Source organism: Nerophis ophidion, linkage group LG14 (genome assembly GCF_033978795.1).
Source record: "Nerophis ophidion isolate RoL-2023_Sa linkage group LG14, RoL_Noph_v1.0, whole genome shotgun sequence".
Classification (NCBI taxonomy): domain Eukaryota; kingdom Metazoa; phylum Chordata; class Actinopteri; order Syngnathiformes; family Syngnathidae; genus Nerophis; species Nerophis ophidion.
In genome coordinates this window covers 47,446,926-47,464,564 of record NC_084624.1, presented here as the reverse complement: position 1 = coordinate 47,464,564, position 17,639 = coordinate 47,446,926, and the positions used below count along the sequence as shown (strand labels likewise).

At 41.7% G+C, this 17,639-nt stretch overlaps 1 protein-coding gene across 3 annotated transcripts in view; it reads left to right on the top strand.

Annotated features, from left to right (window-relative positions):
* The window catches only part of LOC133568766 (netrin-G1-like), a 262,230-nt gene that overhangs the window by 198,519 nt on the left and 46,072 nt on the right, over window positions 1–17,639 (top strand). For all 3 annotated transcript variants that reach the window (XM_061920895.1, XM_061920894.1, XM_061920896.1), the window contains one exon: window positions 16,091–16,117. In XM_061920895.1, coding sequence (XP_061776879.1) covers window positions 16,091–16,117 — 27 coding nt within the window. The remainder of the gene's footprint in view (window positions 1–16,090; window positions 16,118–17,639) is intronic.

Genomic DNA, 17,639 nt, shown 5'->3' with positions numbered 1-17,639 from the left:
AAATTACATATATACAGTATACATGTCAGGTGATTTGAAAAGCAATATATACAAAAGAGATTTAAGACTATTTAAGACTTTTTAAGACCCCGCAGACACCCTGCACTGTAAAAAAAAAATTCCGTAAAAAAAACTTCATTTACAGAAATTTTCAAGAAACGTTTAGCGAAAAAAATATCGTAATTTTACAGATTTTTACTATATTATTAAGATCAACCATCTTTAATAATTACGATCATCCATCCATCCATTTTCTACCGCTTATTCCCTTTTGGGGTCGCGGGGGGCGCTGGCGCCTATCTCAGCTACAATCGGGCGGAAGGCGGGGTACACCCTGGACAAGTCGCCACCTCATCGATCAATCACCTTTAATCAAGTGACAACGGCAGTTCCACAGAAAAATACCATTATTTTACAGATTTTTTTCTAAATTGTTGTAGCTGAGATAGGCGCCCGCGCCCCCCGCAACCCCGAAAGGGAATAAGCGGTAGAAAATGGATGGATGGATGGTTAAGATCAAGAGTTTTTACAAATTATTACGATCAATCACCTTTAATCAAGTGACAACGGCAGTTCCACAGAAAAATACCATTATTTCACAGATTTTTTTCTGAATTGTTAAGATCAAGAGTCTCAAATTCAATGGTAGAGTGAAGGTTGTTGGAGGAGGTTCTCCCCTGCGCTCCTCGACTATGGTCTGGGAGTCGGAAGCAGGAAAGATGCAAGACATGTTTGACATGTTGTCAGAAGTAGCTGCTGGACAATGTCGGCAAACCTCCGTTCCACCATTGTTGTATCGCGCAGCCAAAGTGTTCCCAAACGGGAGATCTTAACGAGGCAGGAGGGTCTTCCAGCTCTAGCTTTTACATGTAGTCCTAGCCCGGTCGCTGCTAGCATGTGTACTTGTTCGGTACACCTCCGAACCGAACCGAAACGGTTCAATACAAATACACGTACCGTTTCACCCCTAGCAAACAAGTAATTTTAGTCTGCAAATAATGTGTTGTTGAGTAACCGTGTAATACCCTTCATATCAGTAGGTGGCAGCTGGTAGCTAATTGCTTTGTAGATCTCGGAAACAGCGGGAGGCAGGGTGCAGGTAAAATTGTGTCTAATACTTAAACCAAAAATAAATAAAAGGTGAGTGCCCCTAAGAAAAAGCATTGAAGCTTAGGGAAGGCTATGCAGAACGAAACTAAAACTGAACCGGCTACAAAGTAAAGAAAAACAAAATGCTGGACGACAGCAAAGACTTACTGTGGAGCAAAGATGGCGTCCAAAATGTACAACCGGACGTGACGTGACAATCAACAATGTCCCCAACCTTGTAGATTGTTATAGTAACAATAGGTTAAGCTTTTTTGGCTCATTCCTTTCAGCAATTGCGGACTTGAATCACAAATCCTTGTCAACAAGAACAATCAGCGCTTAATTCCCAATGTTTTATCTCCAACAAAGTCCTCATACGCCGCCTATGTCTGTGTTCATGTGTAGGCAGAAGGTGCTCTTTTGCATTATCCCCGTTATAATCTTGGATGGGAGTTGAGTCACATTCATCAAATCTCATGCCGGAGGCGGCTGGGGGGGGGGGCTCATTGCCTCTATAAATCTAATCGAGTCACTCAGGGATGCGCTGGTGGTGGACAGGCAGGCGAGGCCAGATGGTGGAAGATCTAACCCTCCGGTCGTCTGTTCACACTGATTCAGCCTCGCAGTCAGACGCTCAGGCCGTCAGCAGCTATTTGAGATGCTCCGTTTGATGCTCTCACTCCTCGCCCTGTTTCCGTATAACATTTCCATCATAGCAAAGCACATGTACTTATGGAACTTACAACGTACATCTCCAAATATCTAGCAACAGAGGTAAGGGAGTGCGGGGTCATGGTGGTTGGCCGCAGCTCTCAGGCGCTGACCATCCTTTCATCACCCCTATGGGATTTGCGTCGAGGGCGTTGGATTGGGGTGTGGGGGGGTATGTATGTGTGTGGCGTACATTTTTGTGGATGCATGTTTGTGTGTAAGCCTGCAGTTTGTGTCTCCGTTCCGCGGCCTTTGATCTTGTGCAGTCGCTAGTCCAAAATCAACAACAACAGGTAAATTTAAAAGTACTTACAATAAGTACAGAGCGCCAATAAAGCTTAAAGGCACTGCCTTTGCGTGCCGGCCCAATCACATAATATCTACAGCTTTTCCCACGTGCAAGTGAATGCAACACATACTTGGTCAACAGCCATACAGGTCACACTGAGGGTGAACGTATAAAAAACTTCAACACTTTAACCCACACCAAAACAAGAATGACGAAACACATTTTCGGCAGAACATCCGCACCGTAACACAACATCAACACAACGGAGCAAATACCCACAAACCCTTGCGGCGCTAACTTTTCTGGCATTTTTTTCCATAACTTGAGTTGATTTGTTTTGGAAAACCTTGTTACATTGTTTAATGAATCCAGCGGGGCATCACAACAAAATTAGGCATAATAATGTGTTCATTCCACGACTGTTTATATCGGTATCGGTTGATACCAGAATCGGTAATCAAGAGTTGGACAATATCGGATATCGGCAAAAAAAAGGCCATTATCGGACATCTCTAAATAAAATGCATTAAAAAAATGGTGTGATACTAATGTTCACTGTTAAAGGCCTACTGAAACCCACGCAGTCTGATAGTTTATATATCAATGGTGAAATATTAACATTGCAACACATGCCAATACGGCCTTTTTAGTTTACTAAATTGCAATTTTAAATTTCCCGGGACTTTTTTCTTGAAAACGTCGTGTAATGATGACGTGTACGCAAGACGTCACGGGCTGTTATGAATATGAGCGCTGCACACACACACAGCTAAAAGTCGTCTGCTTAAACGGCATAATTACACAGTATTTTGGACATCTGTGTTGCTGAATCTTTTGCAATTTGTTCAATTAATATTGGAGAAGTCAAAGTAGAAAGATGGAGTTGGGAAGCTTTAGCCTTTAGCCACACAAACACACGGTGATTCATTGTTTAAAATTCACAGAGTTTAAACTTTACTATGGATCAGAGCGGACATGGATCCCGACCAATTGTCAACCAGCAGGTTTCGGTGAGAAAATTGTGGTTAAAAAGTCGCCACTTACCGGATATCAGCTGAGCTTGCGCCTCCCGTACAGCTGCCGTCGACTTCCCTGATACACTCCGCGTCAACACCCGGCCGTGGACGTACACCTCCGACTATCAGGTACTGTTAAACTCACTAAAACACTAGCAACACAATAGAAAGATAAGGGATTTCCCAGAATTATCCTAGTAAATGTGTCTAAAAACATCTGAATCCGTCTCAATTCAACGCGATTGCAATCAAGTTTGTTTTTTTTCTAGTCCATCACTATCAATATCTTCAAACACGAATCTTTCATTCTCGCTCAAATTAATGGGGAAATTGTCGTTTTCTCGGTCCGAATAGCTCTTTTTGTTGGAGGCTCCTATTATATGTGAATATATGAGGAGCCATCAAACATGTGACGTCATCATCTGTGACTTCCAGTAGAGGCAGGGCTTTTCTCCAGTTGCGAACTTTATCGTGGATGTTCTCTACTAAATCTTTTCAGCAAAAATATGGCAATATGGCGAAATGATGAAGTATGACACATAGAATGGACCTGCTATCCCCGTTTAAATAAGAACATCTCATTTCAGTAGGCCTTTAAAAACGCCCCTTGGGCCCAAACATAACTACGAAAACGACTTGGACACCTCTGATTTAGATTCCGATATCTGCATTAGTAACGATCTCATCATGTTCCCACTTGCAAAATGAACGAGCGCCATGATAAACAACTATGCGCCACACTGTGAAACCACACCAAAACAAGAATGCCGAACCACATTTTTGGGAGAACATCTGCACTGTAACACAACATCAACACAACAGAACAAATACCCAGAACCCCTTGCAGCGCTAACTCTTCCGGGTCGCTAAAATATACACTCCCCCGCCCCCCAACCCCGCCCACCTCAAACTCCTCATGCTGTCTCAGGGAGAGCATGTCCCAAATTCCAAGCTGCTGTAAAAAAATAATGCACCTTGTGACTTCAATGAGAAATATGACAGTGCCATGTTGGCATTTTGTTTTCCATAACATCAGTTGATTTATTTTGGAAAACCTTGTTACTGTCATGACTGGGGGTCTTTCGCAGCTTGTTGCTTGGTTTGTTCTCCCGGGTTGCAAACAGACTACTCTGGACCAGGCGTGAAGGTAGGAACATTTTTAATTAATCACTATAAAAATAGGAACAAACAAAAAGGCGCACAGGGTGAAAATACAACTTAGACAGAACTATGGACAACAAACAAAACTCACTAAACTGTGGCATGAATAAACAAAACTTACTTGGCATGAAAACGAGCAGCATGAACTTTGGCATGACCAGAGCAACGTGAACTAATCATGAAAAGACAGACTGACTGGCAAAACAGGCTTAAATAAAAGTCTCTTGATTGGAAACAGGTGCGCGTCCCAAACACCAGAGGCAGGTGAAAATCATGAGTCGCCATGGTAACTAAAACAAACAAGGGGTGCACAAAAACAGGAACTAATGAAGTTTAAAACTAACAAAACATAACAAAAACATGATCTGGACCAAGGATCATTAATGCAACCAGCGGAGTCTTACAATAAAATTAGGCATAATAATATGTTCATTCCACGACTGTATATATCGGTATCGGTAATCAAGTGTTGGACAATATCGGATATCGGCAAATAAAATCCATTATCGGACATTTCTAAACAAAATGCATAAAACATGGTTTAATAATAGTGTTCAATGTTAAAAGCGGGCGTCTGGGGCCAAACATAACTGCGAAAACGACTTTGACACCTCTGATGTAGATCCCGATATCTGCATTAGTAACCATCTCATCACGTTCCCACCTGCAAAATGAAGGAGCGCCATGATAAAAGAGGAAGACCCTAATGACGGATGAAGGCTATTAAACCCTAATTAGGTTCAGCAGGCTCGGCACATTTGTCTTGGTACGGGGCGCGGTTTCCTTTGATATTTTGCTTTACGTCACGGAAAGAAAGACACGTTACTTGTGAGAAGTACGAATAATTCAACATCAGAATAAGTTCATTTAGAACCCCCGGGGGGCGGGGGGGGGGGGGGGGGGGGGGGGTATAGGGCAATATTGTCTCGTCACTTGCATGTGTGCGATATTATTGCATAGGGCTAATATTGCTTTTGAAATGGCGAGAGCTAGTTTTCATCAGTTCGCTGCAGATGCGGCCGTGTGTTGGATTTTTTTTTTTCTTTTTTTTTTTTTAATAACGGCCTGTCAATCTGCCGGCAAGGAGGGTGACGCGGCGGAGAGGAGGTGCAAGGTGAGCCAGGCAATATATCTCCTCGGATTTCAGAGCAGCCGTCCGGCAAACTTCACTTGTTTTGTGCTAGAGCGTTGTGATATTAATAGAGATGTCCGATAATGGCTTTTTTTTGGCCAATATCCGATATTTTCCAACTCAACTGATACCGATAAAGTCGTGGAATTAAGCGGGGGGTGTATATTGTCACGTCCCGGTTAGTGCTGCAAGGGGTTCTGGGTATTTTTTCTGTTGTGTTGATGTTGTGTTACGGTGCGGATGTTCTGCCAAAAATGTGTTTTGTCATACTTATTTTGGTGTGGGTTCACAGCGCGGCGCATATTTGTAACAGTGTTAAAGTTGTTTATTATGGCGCTCGTTCATTTTGCAGGTATTACACCATTTTTTTCATGCATTTTATTTAGAGATGTCCAATAATGGCTTTTTTTTGGCCAATATCCGACATTTTCCAACTCAACTGATACCAATAAATACAGTCGTGGAATTAAGCGGGGGGTGTATATTGTCACGTCCCGGTTAGTGCTGCAAGGGATCCTGGGTATTTTTTCTGTTGTGTTGATGTTGTGTTACGGTGCGGATGTTCTGCCAAAAATGTGTTTTGTCATTCTTATTTTGGTGTGGGTTCACAGTGCGGCGCATATTTGTAACAGTGTTAAAGTTGTTTATTATGGCGCTCGTTCATTTTGCAGGTGTTACACAATTTTTTTTAATGCATTTTATTTAGAGATGTCCGATAATGGATTTTTTTTTGTGCCGATATCCAATATGGTCCAACTCTTGATTACCGATTCCGATATCAACCAGTCGTGGAATGAACACATTATTATGCCTAATTTTGTTGTGATGCATTAAACAATGTAACACAGTTTTCCAAAATAAATCAACTCAAGTTATGGAAAAAAATGCCAACAAGGGGTTGGGTATATTGTGGCGTCCCGGAAGAGTTAGTGCTGCAAGGGGTTCTGGGTATTTGTTCTATTGTGTTGATGTTGTGTTACAGTGCGGATGTTCTCCCAAAATGTGTTTTGTCATTCTTGTTTTGGTGTGGTTTCACAGTGTGGCGCATATTTGTAACAGTGTTAAAGTTGTTTATCATGGCGCTCGTTCATTTTGCAGGTATCACACAATTTTTTTTTAATGCATTTTATTTAGAGATGTCCGATAATGGATTTTTTTTTGTGCCGATATCCAATATTGTCCAACTCTTGATTACCGATTCCGATATCAACCAGTCGTGGAATGAACACATTATTATGCCTAATTTTGTTGTGATGCATTAAACAATGTAACACAGTTTTCCAAAATAAATCAACTCAAGTTATGGAAAAAAATGCCAACAAGGGGTTGGGTATATTGTGGCGTCCCGGAAGAGTTAGTGCTGCAAGGGGTTCTGGGTATTTGTTCTATTGTGTTGATGTTGTGTTACAGTGCGGATGTTCTCCCAAAATGTGTTTTGTCATTCTTGTTTTGGTGTGGTTTCACAGTGTGGCGCATATTTGTAACAGTGTTAAAGTTGTTTATCATGGCGCTCGTTCATTTTGCAGGTATCACACAATTTTTTTTTAATGCATTTTATTTAGAGATGTCCGATAATGGATTTTTTTTTGTGCCGATATCTAATATTGTCCAACTCTTGATTACCGATTCCGATATCAACCAATACCGATATATACAGTCGTGGAATTAACACATTATTATGCCTAATTTTGTTGTGATGCATTAAACAATGTAACGCAGTTTTCCAAAATAAATCAACTCAAGTTATGGAAAAAAATGCCAACAAGGGGTTGGGTATATTGTGGTGTCCCGGAAGAGTTAGTGCTGCAAGGGGTTCTGGGTATTCGTTCTGTTGTGTTGATGTTGTGTTACGGTGCGGATGTTCTGCCAAAAATGTGTTTTGTCATTCTTATTTTGGTGTGGGTTCACAGTGCGGCGCATATTTGTAACAGTGTTAAAGTTGTTTATCATGGCCTCGTTCATTTTGCAGGTATTACACAATTTTTTTAAATGCATTTTATTTAGAGATGTCCGATAATGGATTTTTTTTTGTGTCGATATCCAATACGGTCCAACTCTTGATTACCGATTCCGATATCAACCAATACCGATATATACAGTTGTGGAATTAACACATTATTATGCCTAATTTTGTTGTGATGCATTAAACAATGTAACACAGTTTTCCAAAATAAATCAACTCAAGTTGTGGAAAAAAATGCCAACAAGGGGTTGGGTATATTGTGGTGTCCCGGAAGAGTTAGTGTTGCAAGGGGTTCTGGGTATTCGTTCTGTTGTGTTGATGTTGTGTTACGGTGTGGATGTTCTGCCAAAAATGTGTTTTGTCATTCTTATTTTGGTGTGGGTTCACAGTGCGGCGCATATTTGTAACAGTGTTAAAGTTGTTTATCATGGCGCTCGTTCATTTTGCAGGTATTACACAATTTTTTTAAATGCATTTTATTTAGAGATGTCCGATAATGGATTTTTTTTTGTGCCGATATCCAATATTGTCCAAATCTTGATTACCGATTCATTAATCATTAACCTAAGAATTTGATGCCAGCAACACGTGACAAAGAAGTTGGGAAAAATGGCAATAAATACTGATAAAGTTGAGGAATGCTCATCAAACACTTATTTGGAACATCCCATAGGTGTGCAGGCTAATTGGGAACAGGTGGGTGCCATGATTGGGTATAAAAACAGCTTCCCAAAAAATGCTCAGTCTTTCACAAGAAAGGATGGGGCGAGGTACACCCCTTTGTCCACAACTGTGTGAGCAAATAGTCAAACAGTTTAAGAACAACCTTTCTCAAAGTACAATTGCAAGAAATTTAGGGATTTCAACATCTACGCTCCATAATATCATCAAAAGGTTCAGAGAATCTGGAGAAATCACTCCACGTAAGCAGCATGGCCGGAAACCAACATTGAATGACCGTGACCTTCCATCCCTCAGACGGCACTGTATCAAAAACGGACATCAATCTCTAAAGGATATCACCACATGGGCCTAGGAACACTTCAGAAAACCACTTAGCGCTTTTCTACCTTCAAGGTACTCAAAGCGCTTTGACACTACTTCCACATTCACCCATACACACACACATTCACACACTGATGGCGGGAGCTGCCATGCAAAGCCCTAACCACGAACCATCAGGAGCAAGGGTGAAGTGTCTTGCTCAAGGACACAACAGGCGTGACGAGGTTGGTAGAAGGTGTGTTACGATTTGGTGGGCGCATTGTGATGCGCGGAGGTGTCGGCCCCAAGATGCCAAAGACGGGAGCAAGCAGGGGTTGAGGTAGGAGCCAGATTTAATAATAAAACACAACAAAACACTTGACAAAGGAAAAGAAAAGGCGGAAAGCTAAATGCTACTTGTAGCAAGGGTAGAGTTCGAAAAGTCCATAAGCTTAGCGCGGAAAGCTAAGCTAAAACTTAGCAGAGTAAAAACGATGAAGAATAACAGATCGTAACTTGTTGCGTGAGCAAACCAAACAGCCAGAAGGAACTAAGGTAGCAGGTGGTCTTAAATACAACACAAGTAATTCAAAACAGGTGTGCGTAGTGAGTCCGTGCAGGAGGCGTAAGTAGGTTGCCATGGTGACAATACAAAACAAGGAAGTGCGCTAACAAACGGGATCGGTAGGGTCCAAAACATGATCAAAACATAGGACCGTACAAAAAGGACATAAACATGCTAGAGATGTGTGATCCGGAAGCCGGATCACAACAAGGTGGGGATTGAACCAGGAACGGTGGTTGAGCAGCCGTGCCAGCAACTTGAGGGTTGCAGGTTCGATTCCCGCTTCTGCCATCCTAGTCACTGCCGTTGTGTCCTTGGGCAAGACACTTTACCCACCTGCTCCCAGTGCCACCCACACTGGTTTAAATGTAACTTAGATATTGGGTTTCACTATAGTAAAGCGCTTTGAGTCACTAGAGAAAAGCGCTATATAAATATGATTCACTTCACACTTCACAACCCTCAGGTTGCTGGCACGGCCACTCTCCGTCCTCCACTAAATACAGTTGGTTGCTACATCTGTAAGTGCAAGTTAAAGCTCTACTATGCAAAGCGAAAGCCATTTATCAACAACATCCAGAAACGTTGCCGGCTTCTCTGGGCCTGGGATCATCTAAGATGGACTGATGCAAAGTGGAAAAGTGTTCTCTGGTATGACGAGTCCACATTTCAAATGTTTTTTGGAAATATTTGACATCGAAATTGAATTGAATATGAATATGGGTTGAAAAGGATTTGCAAATCATTGTATTCCGTTTATATTTACATCTAACACCTTTTCCCAACTCATATGGAAACTGGGTTTGTAAATAAATGTGTTGCTATGAGAACGTGGATGCCAAACAAACAAACAGAACCGAGCTTTTCCTACAAAACCGAGGACAGTACAAAAAGGACATAAACATGCTAGAGATGTGTGATCCGGAAGCCGGATCACAACAAGGTGGGGATTGAACCAGGAACCCTCAGGTTGCTGGCACGGCCACTCTCCCAACCTCGCCACGCCGTCCCCCACTAAATACAGTTCGTCGCTACATCTGTAAGTGCAAGTTAAAGCTCTACTATTCAAAGCGAAAGCCATTTATCAACAACATCCAGAAACGTTGCCGGCTTCTCTGGGCCTGGGATGATCTAAGATGGACTGATGCAAAGTGGAAAAGTGTTCTCTGGTATGACGAGTCCACATTTCAAATGTTTTTTGGGAATATTTGACATCGAAATTGAATTGAATATGAATATGGGTTGAAAAGGATTTGCAAATCATTGTATTCTGTTTATATTTACATCTAACACCATTTCCCAACTCATATGGAAACTGGGTTTGTAAATAAATGTGTTGCTATGAGGACGTAGATGCCAAACAAACAAACAGAACCGAGCTTTTCCTACAAAACCGAGGACAGTACAAAAAGGACATAAACATGCTAGAGATGTGTGATCCGGAAGCCGGATCACAACAAGGTGGGGATTGAACCAGGAACCCTCAGGTTGCTGGCACGGCCACTCTCCCAACCTCGCCACGCCGTCCCCCACTAAATACAGTTGGTCGCTACATCTGTAAGTGCAAGTTAAAGCTCTACTATTCAAAGCGAAAGCCATTTATCAACAACATCCAGAAACGTTGCCGGCTTCTCTGGGCCTGGGATCATCTAAGATGGACTGATGCAAAGTGGAAAAGTGTTCTCTGGTATGACGAGTCCACATTTCAAATGTTTTTTGGGAATATTTGACATCGAAATTGAATTGAATATGAATATGGGTTGAAAAGGATTTGCAAATCATTGTATTCTGTTTATATTTACATCTAACACCATTTCCCAACTCATATGGAAACTGGGTTTGTAAATAAATGTGTTGCTATGAGGACGTAGATGCCAAACAAACAAACAGAACCGAGCTTTTCCTACAAAACCGAGGACAGTACAAAAAGGACATAAACATGCTAGAGATGTGTGATCCGGAAGCCGGATCACAACAAGGTGGGGATTGAACCAGGAACCCTCAGGTTGCTGGCACGGCCACTCTCTCAACCTCGCCACGCCGTCCCCCTCTAAATACAGTTGGTCGCTACATCTGTAAGTGCAAGTTAAAGCTCTACTATTCAAAGCGAAAGCCATTTATCAACAACATCCAGAAACGTTGCCGGCTTCTCTGGGCCTGGGATCATCTAAGATGGACTGATGCAAAGTGGAAAAGTGTTCTCTGGTATGACGAGTCCACATTTCAAATGTTTTTGGGAAATATTTGACATCGAAATTGAATTGAATATGAATATGGGTTGAAAAGGATTTGCAAATCATTGTATTCTGTTTATATTTACATCTAACACCATTTCCCAACTCATATGGAAACTGGGTTTGTAAATAAATGTGTTGCTATGAGGACGTAGATGCCAAACAAACAAACAGAACCGAGCTTTTCCTACAAAACCGAGGACAGTACAAAAAGGACATAAACATGCTAGAGATGTGTGATCCGGAAGCCGGATCACAACAAGGTGGGGATTGAACCAGGAACCCTCATGTTGCTGGCACGGCCACTCTCCCAACCTCGCCACGCCGTCCCCCACTAAATACAGTTGGTCGCTACATCTGTAAGTGCAAGTTAAAGCTCTACTATTCAAAGCGAAAGCCATTTATCAACAACATCCAGAAACGTTGCCGGCTTCTCTGGGCCTGGGATCATCTAAGATGGACTGATGCAAAGTGGAAAAGTGTTCTCTGGTATGACGAGTCCACATTTCAAATGTTTTTTGGGAATATTTGACATCGAAATTGAATTGAATATGAATATGGGTTGAAAAGGATTTGCAAATCATTGTATTCTGTTTATATTTACATCTAACACCATTTCCCAACTCATATGGAAACTGGGTTTGTAAATAAATGTGTTGCTATGAGGACGTAGATGCCAAACAAACAAACAGAACCGAGCTTTTCCTACAAAACCGAGGACAGTACAAAAAGGACATAAACATGCTAGAGATGTGTGATCCGGAAGCCGGATCACAACAAGGTGGGGATTGAACCAGGAACCCTCAGGTTGCTGGCACGGCCACTCTCCCAACCTCGCCACGCCGTCCCCCACTAAATACAGTTGGTCGCTACATCTGTAAGTGCAAGTTAAAGCTCTACTATTCAAAGCGAAAGCCATTTATCAACAACATCCAGAAACGTTGCCGGCTTCTCTGGGCCTGGGATCATCTAAGATGGACTGATGCAAAGTGGAAAAGTGTTCTCTGGTATGACGAGTCCACATTTCAAATGTTTTTTGGGAATATTTGACATCGAAATTGAATTGAATATGAATATGGGTTGAAAAGGATTTGCAAATCATTGTATTCTGTTTATATTTACATCTAATTTCCCAACTCTTATGGAAACTGGGTTTGTAAATAAATGTGTTGCTATGAGGACGTAGATGCCAAACAAACAAACAGAACCGAGCTTTTCCTGCAAAACCGAGGACAATCCTTGACGCGGAAGAAGAATGACTTGAAGAATGACTTTGACAGTCCACTTTGCAGGGGGAGAGTCCACGAGTCTCATGTTCCAAACAGGCTTTGCAGGGTAAGATGACTCGATGGCTGCAGTTTGATCAGACCCGTTGTGGCTGCAGAGGGCAATACTGGTTTGCCCTCCATTTCTCAGAAGACCCAACCGCTGACTTTCTTTAGTGGGGGGCTTCATGCAAAGAGCAACACTTAGAGTCAGGACTATGGTTTCAACGGCATGAAAGACCCCTGGAAGACAATCAGAAAAGTGCAAAAGCTATGAGAAAATGTAAGAAGGAGGTTAGAAGGGTCTGGAGAATAGACACGGTACTGTGGACCTGGTACTGGGGCGGTATAGCTCGGTTGGTAGAGCGGCCGTGCCAGCAACTTGAGGGTTGCAGGTTCGATCCCCGCTTCCGCCATCCTAGTCACTGCCGTTGTGTCCTTGGGCAAGACACTTTACCCACCTGCTCCCAGTGCCACCCACACTGGTTTAAATGTAACTTAGATATTGGGTTTCACTATGTAAAGCGCTTTGAATCACTAGAGAAAGAGCGCTATATAAATATAAATCACTTCACTTACTGTAATGATACCAAGTACAATAGCGTATCTAGTCGATACTACTATGATTCACATTTTTGGGCATCTTCTTTCATTTTTTTTTTCCATTTAAATTATGTTTATAAACTCAGTAAATGTGTCCCTGGACTTATGAGGACTTTGATTATGACCAATGTATGATCCTGTAATGATTTGGTATCGGATTGATACCCAAATTTGTGGTATCATCCAAAACTAATGTGAAGCCTCCAAACAACAGAAGAACAAGTGATTAGTAAAGTAGTTTAGATAGAACATGTTAAAAGAGAAATTAAGTAGATTAATAATTCATTTTCTACCACTTGTCCTTAATAATGTTGAGAAAATAATAGAAGGATAAATGACACAATGTGTTACTGCAACTAAATTAGGAGTCTCTGTTTGCTTACTTACTAATAAAAGTCAAGTTGTCTTGTATGTTCACTATTTTATGGAAGAAAAAATTTGAAATAAGAAACATATGTTTAATGGACCGAAACATTTTTTTGTTAAAATAAAGCCAATAATGTCTCCTTTATTTAGAACAGTATCGGATTAAGTGTGAAGAACCGGTACTTCTCAGAGGCGGTATAGTACCGAATAGGATTCCTTAGTATCGCGGTACGATACCAATAGCGGTGTGCCTTACAACCCTAATTTGCACTTTATACATTTTACTAAGCCTTTATTTTTCTATGGTTTCAATGTTGCTTAGCGGCGAGCTTAGCGGTTAGCACGCCTTCTTTACAGTAAGTCGTTAATTTGACTTTGTAAGTCATTATTTTACAAACCCCGTTTCCATATGAGTTGGGAAATTGTGTTAGATGTAAATATAAACAGAATACAATGATTTGCAAATCATTTTCAACCCATATTCAGTTGAATATGCTACAAAGACAACATATTTGATGTTCAAACTGATAATTGTTTTATTTTTTTTCCAAATAATAATAAACTTAGAATTTCATGGCTGCAACACGTGCCAAAGTAGTTGGGAAAGGGCATGTTCACCACTGTGTTACATCACCTTTTCTTTTAACAACACTCAATAAACGTTTGGGAACTGAGGAAACTAATTGTTGAAGCTTTGAAAGTGGAATTCTTTCCCATTCTTGCTTTATGTACAGCTTAAGTTGTTCAACAGTCCGGGGTCTTGTTGTCGTAGTTTACGCTTCATAATGCGCCACACATTTTCCATGGGAGACATGTCTGAAATGCAGGCGGGCCAGGAAAGTACCCGCACTCTTTTACTACACGTGGCTTTGCATTGTTTTGCTGAAATAAGCAGGGGCGTCCATGATAACGTTGCTTGGATGACAACATATGTTGTTCCAAAACCTGTATGTACCTTTCAGCATTAATGGTGACTTCACAGATGTGTAAGTTACCCATGCCTTGGGCACTAATGCACCCCCATACCATCACAGATGCTGGCTTTTCAACTTTGCGCCTAAAACAATCCAGAGTTTTTTTTTTTCCTATTTGTACCGGAGGACACCACGTACACAGTTTCCAAATATAATTTGAAATGCGGACTCGTCAGACCACAGAACACTTTTCCACTTTGCAACAGTCCATCTTGGATGATCTGGGGCCCAGCCAAGCCGGCGGTGTTTCTGAGTGTTGTTGATTAATGGGTTTCGCTTTGCAGAGTGGAGTTTTAACTTGCACTTACAGATGTAGCGACCAACTGTAGTTACTGACAGTGGTTTTATGAAGTGTTCCTGAGCCCATGTGGTGATATCCTTTACACACTGATGTCGCTTTTTGATGCAGTACCGCCTGAGGGATCAAGAGTCCGTAATACCAGCGCTTACGTGCAGTGATTTCTCCAGATTCTCTGAACCTTTTGATGATTTTACGGACCGTAGATGGTAAAATCCCTAAATTCCTTGTAATAGTTACTTAAAAAATGTTGTTCTAAAACTGTTCGACAATTTGCTTACAAAGTAGTGACCCTCGCCCCATCCTTGTTTGTCAATTAATTAGCATTTCATGGAAGCTGCTTTTATACCCAATCATGGCACCCACCTGTTCCCAATTAGCCCGCACACCTGTGGGATGTTCCAAATAAGTGTTTGATGAGCATTCCTCAACTTTATCAGTATTTTTTTGCCACTTTTCCCAACTTCTTTGTCACCTGTTGCTGGCATCAAATTCTAATTTTAATGATTATTTGCAAAAATAAAAAGTTTATCAGTTTGAACATCAAATATGTTGTCTTTGTAGCATATTCAAATGAATATGGGTTGAAAATAATTTGCAAATCATTGTATTCTGTTTATATTTACATCTAACTCATATTGAAACGGGGGTTTGTAGTATCTCAGGTAGTTAGGACTGTTTTGTTTTTACTTCATGGAAAAAATATCGAGATATATATCGCATATTGCCATTCAGCAAATGCAGCGGAAAACACAACCAAAAGTTGTCTTCACGCGACGAAGCCGGCCTACTTCACCGCAGTCTGTAGTCTATCGCCCCCAACCAGGCTGTGGTGGCAGCGACGAGGTGGAGACGTGATGGCGACAGGCCGAGTTACACCGATCCTTACACCCACCCACCCCCTGGAAAGTCACCACCTTAACTAACACATTTTCTGGGGGAAACACTGAACATGATTGATTGATTGATCGAAACTTTTATTAGTAGATTGCACAGTACAGTACATATTCCGTACAACCGACCCCCAAATGGTAACACGCCTATAAGTTTGTCAACTCGTCTTTCAGTGATAATAGTACTTGTAAGAAAGGTGGTTTATTTGCCTGGATTTTGATGTGCTCACAAATCAAAACCGACAACATTGGACCGGGAACCCTACAAATGAAGTAGTGTATGTTTTCCAATGGATTGAAAAATTGCATTCGGTCACAGTTTCTGGCGTGCAGATGGATGAAATGCGAGGATCTCAAATACGTTTAAGAAGCGCACTTATTTACTCAGACTTGATATTGGGATCTGGGTCTGTTGACGCAACATGACTATGTAACTCATTCGAGGCTTAGAGTCCACGCAGCGGACGATGTCTCTTGCTGCTTTCAAAAACCACAAGAACAAGTATGCATGTTGTACTGAAACGTTGCTGGTGTGTTCTCTTCTCAGGTATTCCAAGCAATCAAGGACCTGTGCGTAAGTGGACCAGACTTTTTATTTTTTTACCTACCAGCATGACTATGACCGTCTTGCATGTCACCATTGTGCTCATAATCATTCCTTTATTTGTATTTTTTTTTAGTAGTGCAAAAGTTAATAATAATAATTGATTTTATTTGTAAAATACACGTTACATTGAGCAAACAACCTCAAAGTGCTACAGTGTGTTAAAAAATTAATGAAAAAATTGATTAAAATAAATAGTAACAATAAAAATAAACAAAATATAAAAACAAGAACAGCCTAATAGCTAGAACTAGTATGCATATATCTTTTTTTAAAAAGAAGGGTTTTTAAGCCTTTTTTAAAAGCATCCACCGTCTGAGGTGCCCTCAGGTGGTCAGGGAGAGCGTTCCACAGACTGGGAGCAGCGGAGCAGAAAGCCCAGGCTCCCATAGCCTTTAAATAGACCCCCTTTTTAGACCAGTTGATCTGCCGTTTCTTTTCTTTTTCTCCTCTGTCCCACTCTCCCTTGTGGAGGGGGTCCGGTCCAATGGCCGTGGATGATAAATAAATAAATGATAAATGGGTTGTACTTGTTTAGCGCTTTTCTACCTTCAAGGTACTCAAAGCGCTTTGACACTACTTCCACATTCACACACACATTCACACACTGATGGAGGGAGCTGCCATGCAAGGCGCCAACCAGCACCCATCAGGAGCAAGGGTGAAGTGTCTTGCTCAGGACACAACGGACGTGACGAGGTTGGTACTAGGTGGGATTTGAACCCGGGACCCTCGGGTTGCGCACGGCCACTCTTCCACTGCGCCACGCTGTCCCTAATAGTAACAATAAAAATATAATAACAATAAATAAAACATAAAAACAAGAACAGCCTAATAGCTAGAACTAGTATGCATATATCTTTTTTTTAAAAGAAGGGTTTTTAAGCCTTTTTTAAAAGCATCCACAGTCTGAGGTGCCCTCAGGTGGTCAGGGAGAGCGTTCCACAGACTGGGAGCAGCGGAGCAGAAAGCCCGGTCTCCCATAGCCTTTAAATAGACCCCCTTTTTAGACCAGTTGATCTGCCGTTTCTTTTCTTTTTCTCCTCTCCCTTGTGGAGGGGGTCCAGTCCAATGGCCGTGGATGAAGTACTGGCTGTCCAGAGTCGGGACCCAGGATGGACCGCTCGTCCAGAGTCGGGACCCAGGATGGACCGCTCGCCTGGGTGTCGGCTGGGGACGCTTGGGATGGTTTCCTGCTGTCTCCACTGTGGACGGGACTTTCGCTGCTGTGTTGGATCTGCTTTGGACTGGACTCTCGCGGTTGTGTTGGATCCATTATGGATTGGACTTTCACAGTATCATGTTAGACCCGCTCCACATCCATTGCTTTCGGTCTCCAAGGTTCTCATAGTCATCATTGTCACTGACGTTTTCCTTGCCCTTATGTGGGCCTACCGAGGATGTGGTAGTGGTTTGTGCAGCCCTTTGAGACACTAGTGATTTAGGGCTATATAAGTAAACATTGATTGATTGATTGGTTGGTTGATAGTTC